The sequence below is a fragment of the Dendrobates tinctorius genome, unplaced genomic scaffold, assembly GCF_039654945.1.
Source record: "Dendrobates tinctorius isolate UK_male_01 unplaced genomic scaffold, ASM3965494v1 ptg000068l, whole genome shotgun sequence".
NCBI classification, from domain to species: domain Eukaryota; kingdom Metazoa; phylum Chordata; class Amphibia; order Anura; family Dendrobatidae; genus Dendrobates; species Dendrobates tinctorius.
In genome coordinates this window covers 10,533,471-10,543,370 of record NW_027361736.1, presented here as the reverse complement: position 1 = coordinate 10,543,370, position 9,900 = coordinate 10,533,471, and the positions used below count along the sequence as shown (strand labels likewise).

At 44.9% G+C, this 9,900-nt stretch overlaps 1 protein-coding gene across 1 annotated transcript; it reads right to left on the bottom strand.

Annotated features, from left to right (window-relative positions):
• Positions 1-3,170: 3,170 nt before the first annotated feature.
• Positions 3,171-9,601, bottom strand: LOC141095171 (uncharacterized). The gene is made up of 5 exons (XM_073581053.1): positions 8,930-9,601; positions 5,782-5,960; positions 4,676-5,709; positions 4,428-4,590; positions 3,171-4,308 (listed from the first exon to the last, which is right to left on the bottom strand). Exons 3-5 carry the CDS (start codon positions 4,788-4,790, stop codon positions 3,315-3,317), a joined length of 1,272 nt encoding a protein of 423 aa, XP_073437154.1. The 5' UTR covers positions 4,791-5,709; positions 5,782-5,960; positions 8,930-9,601; the 3' UTR covers positions 3,171-3,314.
• Between the last annotated feature and the right edge of the window lie 299 nt (positions 9,602-9,900).

The following is a 9,900-nucleotide window of genomic DNA, read 5'->3' as shown; positions in this document are numbered from 1 at the left end:
TTCCCAGCACACAGCAGCGGTGATGTTTCTCACACAAGCCGTACGGGCCGGGGGCAGCTTGGCAGAGGTGTTCGTGGTGCACACAGCAGAAGTGGCGTTGGAGACAGGGGTTTCATGACAATGTTGTGGACTGATTTTTCAAGTACCACTCACACAACTGGTAATACTGCATCGATGGAAAGTGACAGGAGACAGCAGTTGTCAACTATGGTTACAAACTACTTTTCCTCCCATATCGATGTTCTCCCACACAGGTCATTCCCCTTTGACTATTGGGCCGCTAAACTGGACACCTGGCCTGAATTGGCCCAATATGCCTTACAGGAGCTCGCTTGCCCAGCTGCAAGTGTGCTATCGGAAAGAGTCTTCAGTGCAGCTGGATCAATCCTGACAGAAAAAAGGACCCGTCTGTCAACCCAAAATGTGGATGATCTAACCTTCATTAAAATGAACCATGCATGGGTTTCCAAGGATTTTGTCCCACCTTCCCTTGATGACACATAGGTTGCCAGAAAAATGGCTTGCTTTGGTTATTCTCCTATTCCGCGAACTTGATCTATTTCGCCTTTTGCAGCAGCTGAATGTCCCACATCAACATATGCCACTTTGTAAACCTCCCTAACTGGGCTGTCCCCCCCAATGGCCAGGGTCACCACCTAGCACCTGAAACCGTGCAAGTGCCGTTGCCCTGGACAGGTGGGTGGGCCGACTCTTGGGCGCGGGCACTGGCACAGGGTCCCTCATAGTGCAATCAAGTGTCTCTGACGGTGGTGGTGCACACCCGCCGTCAGACACACCGCCATACTATGAGGGGCCCAGGGCCAGTAACGACGCCCACGAGTATGCCCCCCTTGCTTGGGCAGGGCCCCAGCAATTGCAATGTTTACCTCTCCCTGCTCCTCCGCTGTGTAGTCTGGTCTGTCAAATCCTTAACTGGGACTGCCACTACAAATTGATTGAACTGAAAGATGATGGTTAAGGCCTCTTTCACACTTCAGTTTTTTGCCATCAGTCAAAATCCGCCAAAAATTTGAAAATGGCGGATCCGCAAAAATGGAAACAAAACGGATGTAAACTGATGGAACGGATCCGTTTTGTTGAGGATCCGCCATACCGATTTACTGCGGATCCTCAACAAAACGGATCCGTTCCATCAGTTTGCATCCGTTTTTGTCATCCGTTGGATCCGGTTTTTTGCGGATCCGTTTTTCCACTCCTCCAAAATGGGATGCTCCCAAATATGATTCGCTCTTGGAAAATGCTCTCAAATGTGATTGGATGCTGGAAACTAGGGAGAAATATATCTAGGGTGTTGTGATACAATTTCTTTGAAAGGTTTTAGAGCTAGTGGCAGCGATGGAAGGAGTTAGTGCGAGTCTGGAAGGAGTTATTGCGAGTATTGACAGCTTCTGTGTGGAATTGGATCTTCACTTGAATCGGTTGGCAATTATTGCTATCGAGAGGGAGAAAAGAAGACTGCGAATCCTGCGTAGGAGGAGACGGCGCCAGTGGATTCATCCCATTAATGCGCAGAGGTTCACCCGTGGCGTTTTTTCCACACTGTACCTGGAATTGAGGGAGAATCCGGACAAGTTCTTCAACTACGTGCGCATGCGGATGGAATTCTTTGAGATATTGGTGGATCGTGTTGGAGAACAAATCCGGAGAAGGGACACCTACATGCGGTTTTCTATATCACCGGCGGAGCGTTTGATGGTGACCCTTCGGTAAGTTATCTACCTTTTAAAATGTTTCAGATTCTGCAGGCTTTTATTGTTATGTTATGGCTTGTAGTTTGTATTAATTTTACTTTTTTCCCTTTTTTTAAGATTCCTGGCAACTGGAGAATCCTTCACCTCCCTCCATTTCCAGTTCCGGATTGGGATTTCCACTATTGCTGGAATTGTACAACAGACCTGCCGGGCATTATGGGATTCTCTACAGGAGGAATACATCCCAGAGCCAACACAGGAGAGGTGGCTGGAGATTGCAGAGAAGTTTCAAGATATCTGCCAGTTTCCAAACTGCATCGGTGCCGTGGATGGCAAGCATATCAGGATTGTGAAACCCATGGGATCTGGTTCACAGTTTTACAACTATAAAAAATACTTTTCCATTGTGCTAATGGCCATTTCGGATGCAAACTGCAAATTCATTGCCGTGGACATTGGTGCATACGGTCGTTCTAACGACTCACAGGTATTCAAGAGTTCCACCATGGGCCGTCGCTTGTATGGAGACAATTTTAACTTCCCACCTCCAAGACCACTCCCTGGAACAACAGGCCCACCAATGCCTTTTGTGTGCGTTGGCGACGATGCTTTTCAACTTTCAAAACACCTACTGAAGCCATATGGTAGTCGTGGATTAACACACCAGAAAAGAATCTATAACTATCGGTTAACCAGAGCGCGCAGAGTGGTGGAGTGCGCGTTTGGAATTTTAACTGCAAAATGGAGAGTCCTGTTAACGGCCATGAAAATGAAAACAGAGACTGTGGATGAGGTGGTAAAGGCCTGTGTAATCCTGCACAATTTTGTCCTTTCAAAGGAACCAGTTTCCATCGATGACAATGTGTATGAAACCACCTTGTGGGATTATGAGCAGCAAACTTTTCGGAGTACTGGTTCAGTGGCAAGAATTAGGGATACCTTTGCAGATTATTTTGTTACACCAGAGGGACAAGTGGACTGGCAATATCACATGATATAATTTTCTTCTTACCAATTGTGAGTAATTTTTTTTTTTTTTTTTTATCTGAAATTTTACCAAGTGTTTGCTTTGCACAAGCATTGTGTTTTACCATGTGATTTGGTTAATTTTACACTTTGCAGTGTTAACAATTGTTGGGTACCAAGCGTAAAGTTATCCAAGTGTTGTGTACCAAGCGTAAAGTTACCAAGTGTTGTGTACCAAGCGTTTTACACTTTGAAATGTTCACAAGTGTTGGTTATCAAATGTTGTGCTACCAAGTGTTTTTTTGTACCTTGTACACCACCGGTGTACTGTGAAATATTACCCAGGGTTGTGTGTTGTGTTAACAAGTGTTGTGTTTACCTTTTACACCACTGGTGTAATTTGAATAAAGAAGCAAAAAATAAACATCACAATAAAGTTTTTTGAAAAAAAACAGTTTATTTCTGACAATTTGTATTAACTGTATTTTTTTTTTTTTATTTTTTTTCTTAACTTTTTTTGTAACTTTTTTTGGTATTACCTTTTTGGTAACTTTTTTTTGGTATAATATTACCTTTTTTAATTTTTTTTGGTATATTACTTTTTTAATTTTTTTTTGGTATATTACAACAGAAAAATTACAAACTATGATACTGTTGGGTGGAGATAGTATTGGAGGGGGGGTTAACAGGGTTGACCACATCGAGGGGGGTAGGGGACTGGGGAGGGAGTTGGTGAGGACCAGAAGTGGAAGGGGGGTTTAACACATGTGGTTGGGACGGGAGTGGATGGACAGACGAGGTTTGTGGGTACATTGAAGGTGTATGTGGGGGTGGGTATGGCGAGGGCATTGGGGTATAATGCAATGGGGAAGGTAGGTACTGGGAAGAATGGAATGGGGAACTAGAGAAAGGAGAGGGAGTGGTAGGAGGAGGGACGGCTGTGTGATTGATGGTGGTGGAAGGATGGACGGGGGGAGGATGGACTGTGGAAGGATAGACAGGGGGAGGATGGACTGTGGAAGGATAGACAGGGGGAGGATGGACTGTGGAAGGATAGACAGGGGGAGGAAGAGATGCTTCAGCAAGCACTTCCACTAGAGCATTCTGACAGGCTTGCATCACACGCATCTGCTGGTGAGTACTTAAACCTTCCATTTGCCGGACAACAGATTGAAAAAAGGTATGTCTCGGTGTCTGGTTTGATTCTAAACTCATCTGTTCCATGTATCTTCTGAGTTCCATGATACTTTGATTGATCATGGTCAACCCAGAAGATAACCGTTGTCCATAAGTGTGGAAACCGTGTTGAACAGTTGAGTTTAGACTCAAACAGTCAGACAAGGTCATCCTTTCCTGACTCCTCAGACGCTGCCGGCCAGAACCAAAAGTTGGTCGAGATGTTGCGGCAGTGTCTGAGGGGTGGGGAACAGGGAACAAGTCGTCACCAGCAGCTTCATGTGATGAAGTCTGCCCTGCTGCTCCAGTGCTGGTGGAGGGGATAGAGGGATCAGACAAGAGGGTAGGTACAGAGGGGTCGGATACCTCGATGTGGTCACCGGGGGCGGTCTCACTAGGGATCACTCCAGAGGGACGCAACTGTGATGCAGACTCCCGAGTGCTGCAGATGGTGCTAAAAAAAAAAAAAGAAGAAAAAAATGTATATTAAAAATATTGATATTTAATTTAAGTCTGCTGAAAAAAAAATTGGTTAAACATTTCTACTACAGGAATTGTTTGGGGAATATTTACCTTCTGCACGCCATTGTAGATCGCAGGAACGCCAGGGCTTGGTAGTTTTTGTACTGGGGTCCCCGGCGTCCTCCCGACGATCCACTCGGGGTCTGAATCTCTTTGTTGTAGTCCCTCTTGAAGCGATCCCGGAGCGACCGCCACCGTGTGATAACCCTGTCACCTGTGAAGCAAAAAAAAAAAAAAAAGGTTTAGTATTCAACACTTCACATGCTGGAAATATAAGTTACTGAAGTTGTAATACTTACGCACAAAATCCCTGGCCCTCGCATTGAGTTCCTCCCAGTTGTCAATAACTGAAGAACAGACTTCATCCCAGAGCCGTCGTGTGGTTGGTTGGTCGGCATGAAGACGGTTTGCCATGTTCCACAGCGGCTCCCGGATTTCCACCTCATGGATGAGGTCATCACTATCAATAATGACACCCTCCTCCTGATGTCTGCGGGGAGCACGCTGTGAAACCTGTGAAGATAAAAAACAAAACAAAAAGCAAAAAATTACATTATATTCAAACACATGATGTTCATTTAAACAATTATCAAAATAGGGTTACTTACCGTTTGCCGACCACCAGAGGCATCACCTTGACGACCCTGGGATGTCCTGGGAGTCACTCTAGTGCGGGCACCGGATTCTGAAGACTGTGGGAAAAAAAAAAAAAAATGTTTGGATGGATGCAATTATGGTGTGCACTGTGATGAATGTTTGTGTTGGGTGTAGCATTATGTATCTGTGTATGTGCTAAACTTACAATCTGCGCACCCCCTCCGTGTGTCTCTCCACCCTGCACGTCTCCTCCTGGAAGCTCCTCTGAATCAGCTTCCTGTTAAAACATAATAGGATAGTGTTTTTAACCACAAAAAAATTATTTTAAATAAAAAATAAACAAAATTTTTTTTACCTCAGCTCGCTGATGATGTGAGGGGGAGCTTTCAGGAGAAGACATTACGGCTTGGGTCAGCTGTGTTGCTTCCTGAACTGACCTGCAAGTATAAACACACTTGTTAAGCTACTATACAAAGTATCATAATAAGCTTTCAGGCTTTTATACTTACAGGGAAAATGTTTGGCTGGCAGTATCTGCTTCGGCCTGGCTGGCAGTCTCTGTTGCGGTCTGGCTGGGCCTCTCTGCTGCAGCCTGGCTGGCAGTCTCTGTTGCGGTCTGGCTGGGCCTCTCTGCTGCAGCCTGGCTGGCAGTCTCTGTTGCGGTCTGGCTGGGCCTCTCTGCTGCAGCCTGGCTGGCTCTCTCTGCTGCTACCCTGCTGGTAGTGCTTGAAGTGATCTGCAAGTATAAAGAGACTTGTTAAGCTACTATACAAAGGATCATAATAAGCTTTCAGGTCTTTATACTTACAGGGAAACTAATGGTTGCCTGTACGCCGCGGTGTGGCTGTTCCTCTCTGCTGCGGTCAGGGTTGTTTCTGCTGCGGTCTGACCGGTCATGTCTGCTGCGTTGATCCCTGCTGCGGTCTGAATCTCTGCTACGGTTGGGCTGGCCGTGTCTGCCGGTATGGTGGCGCTTCATTGTGTGAACTGAAAGAAAATGATATGAAAGTTTTAAAAAAAAACAAAAAAAAAAAAACCACATTTTGTATGTGTAATTCCCTGAAACTAATTATACGCAATTTTAAGTGTTTGCATGTCTACATTCCCTTATCTCAGAGTGTAACCAGTGATTGAAGGTGTCTAATATTTTGTGTAAACCTACTTTCTTTGTGTTTTGTAACTGAGTGTAACCAGTAATTGAAGGTGTGTAATTGCTGTGTATACCAGTGTTTGCATTCCCTGAAACTCTCAACAGAGTATGTAACCAGTGATTGAAGGTGTTTAATTTCTGTGTATACCCACTGTGTTTGCATGGTTTTGAATTCCCTGAAACTCAGTTGTGTATACCCATTTTTTCATGGTATGTTGCAATCTCACTTTTAACCACACTTGTATACCAGAACACTTCAATTACCTTTATGGTAACTTAATTTTACCTTTTTTAAAATGATACAAAGTAGATTTTTTCAAAACAATTTATTTATTTTTTTTTTTATTATTTTTTTTTTTTCCAAAAAATAGGAGCTACTCTGCTCTTTATTTTAAATACCACAATACATGAAAAATAAAAAAACGCAAACACGCATAACACACAGCCAGGCTACACACTCCAGGTGTCTTGCAGGTGGAAGATTTGCAGCGGAGTTTGAAATTCTATCAGTCAGGCTGGTGTTTGATGTCTGGTTCGGTTTCTTCAGTGTGGCTGTTGCCAGATGTCTGGGCACAAACCACATACAATACCATTTAGGCCGGTTTCACATTTGCACTTTATAGCGCAGCGATGGCCTGCACACGTCCGCCACAAATCCCCACCTACTACTGCACATGAATGCTTGCGATCTGCGCACCCTATCTTTATCATAGGGTGCACAGATGGTGCGCTGGCAGGATTTTACAGTGTGCTGCGCACTTTTGAAGGTGTGCCGTGCGCGCCAAAATGCAACATGCTGCGTTTGGCGCGCAAGGGCACACCTTCAAAAGTGCGCAGCACATGGTAAAATCCTGCCAGCGCACCATCTACGCACCCTATGATAAAGATAGGGTGCGCAGATCGCAAGCATTCATGTGCGCTAGTAGGCGGGGATTTGTGGCGGACGTGTGCAGGCCATCGCTGCGCTATAAAGTGCAAATGTGAAACCGGCCTAAATGGTATTGTATGTGGTGTTATTGGGCACAGACATCTACATTAAAACACCAGCCTGACTGATACAGTCAGGCTGGTGTTTGATGTAGATGTCTGTGCCCAATAACACCACATACAATACCATTTAGGCCGGTTTCACATTTGCACTTTATAGCGCAGCTATTTCCTGCACACGTCCGCCACTAATCCCCACCTACTAGCGCACATGAACGCTTGCAATCTGCGCACCCCATACTAAAGATAGGGTGTGCAGATCGCAAGCGTCCATGTGTGCTAGTAGGCGGTGATGACCAGATGGGACGGGGATTAGTGGTGGACGTGTGCAGGTTATCCCTGCGCTATAAAGTGCAAATATGAAACCAGCATTTACACCACACAATCACAGCAAGAAATACAATATTAAAGTTGTATGAAAATAACATGCAGTACACATGCAACAGAAAAAAAAAAAAAAATGCAACACACACACACACACACACACGCTCCAGGGGTCTTGCAGGTGGTAGACTTGCAGCTGTGCAGACAGGTTTTATAGCTCTAGTTGAATCTTCTGTCAGGCAGGCTGGAGTCGGATATCTTGCTTGGAGTATTCAATGTTGCTGGTGCCGGATTGTCTGGGCCCAATTACACCACATACAATACACCACTCAATCGCAGCAATCACAGCATAAAAAATACAATATAATTACAGTTGTATGAAAATAAAAAGCAGTACACATGCAACAGAAAAAAAAAAAAAAAAAAAATGGAAAGAAAAAAAAAAAAAAAAAAATGCACACACAGGCCACACACATACACACACACGCTCCAGGGGTCTTGCAGGTGGTAGACAGGTTTTATAGCTCTAGTTGAATCTTCTGTCAGGCAGGCTGGAGTCGGATATCTTGCTTGGAGTATTCAGTGTTGCTGGTGCCGGATTGTCTGGGCCCAATTACACCACATACAATACACCACTCAATCGCAGCAATCACAGCATAAAAAATACAATATAATTACAGTTGTATGAAAATAAAAAGCAGTACACATGCAACAGAAAAAAAAAAAAAAAAAAATGGAAAGAAAAAAAAAAAAAAAAATGCACACACAGGCCACACACATACACACACACGCTCCAGGGGTCTTGCAGGTGGTAGACAGGTTTTATAGCTCTAGTTGAATCTTCTGTCAGGCAGGCTGGAGTCGGATATCTTGCTTGGAGTATTCAGTGTTGCTGGTGCCGGATTGTCTGGGCCCAATTACACCACATACAATACACCACTCAATCGCAGCAATCACAGCATAAAAAATACAATATAATTACAGTTGTATGAAAATAAAAAGCAGTACACATGCAACAGAAAAAAAAAAAAAAAAATGGAAAGAAAAAAAAAAAAAAAAAATGCACACACAGGCCACACACATACACACACACGCTCCAGGGGTCTTGCAGGTGGTAGACTTGCAGCTGTGCAGACAGGTTTTATAGCTCTAGTTGAATCTTCTGTCAGGCAGGCTGGAGTCGGATATCTTGCTTGGAGTATTCAGTGTTGCTGGTGCCGGATTGTCTGGGCCCAATTACACCACATACAATACACCACTCAATCGCAGCAATCACAGCATAAAAAATACAATATAATTACAGTTGTATGAAAATAAAAAGCAGTACACAAGCAACAGAAAAAAAAAATATAAGAAAAAAAAAAAAACAGACATGCAACACTCACAGACCACACACACACACACACACACACACACACACACACACACACACACACACACACACACACGCTACACACTTGCAGGCCATACACAGAAATGTCATAGGTATACTCACACTTGGTAAAGCTGGTACTGGCAGGCCTCTTGATAGCTGTGGCTGCAGGCTTGGTGGGTGTCTGGCAGGCTGGGTGGTCTGGCAGGCTTGGTGGCTGTCTTGCAGGCTTGGTGGCTGTCTTGCAGGCTTGGTGGTGGTCTGGCTGGCTTGCTGTCTGGCTGCTACTGCATGTCTGGGCCCAATTAGCCCATCTTATATAGTTTTGGGACTGTCTGGAAAAGTATCTTTTTTTCTGGGCATGCGCAGTGCGATTTTGCGGATCCTGCCGGCGGATTCCGCAAAATCGCGGATCCCGGCGGATCCGCCGCCCATAGGGCCCCATTCTACCGCATGGCTGATGACGGCGGATCCGCCGTCATCCGCCATTTTGACGGCGAAAAAAAACGTTACATTCTCCGTCCCCCTCAGACAGAATCCGCAAAGAATTTTGCGGATCCGCCGAATATCGGACGCAACGGACGACCATCCGTCAAAATCCGCCACTAATGTATCCCAATGGGGAAATTGGCGGATCCGCAACAAGAAAAAGCGGATCCGCCAATTTCAAATTTTGGCGGATTGTGACTGATGGCAAAAAACTGAAGTGTGAAAGAGGCCTAAGATGTAGCTGTGCCCTGTCCTGCTGTCCGGGCTCTAGCTCCAGAGAGCCTGCCTCCTGATGTATAGACATATATTTTGAATGTGTACGCTATCCATACATGTTATCCGGGGATACGGTACCCTTTCTAACCTTTGTGCAATCACGTGCAATCCATACTGGGCCTAACACCGTCTGAGCCTGCCTCCTGATGTATAGACATATATTTTGAATGTGTACGCTATCCATACATGTTATCTGGGGATATGGTACCCTTTCTCACCTTTGTGCAATCACGTGTAATCCATACTGGGCGTGAGAACGGCTGGCGAGCTGTTAAGCAAGCTACAGCACCTGTGGTTTGCACACATAAGTTTTTAATTTTTTCAGGAAT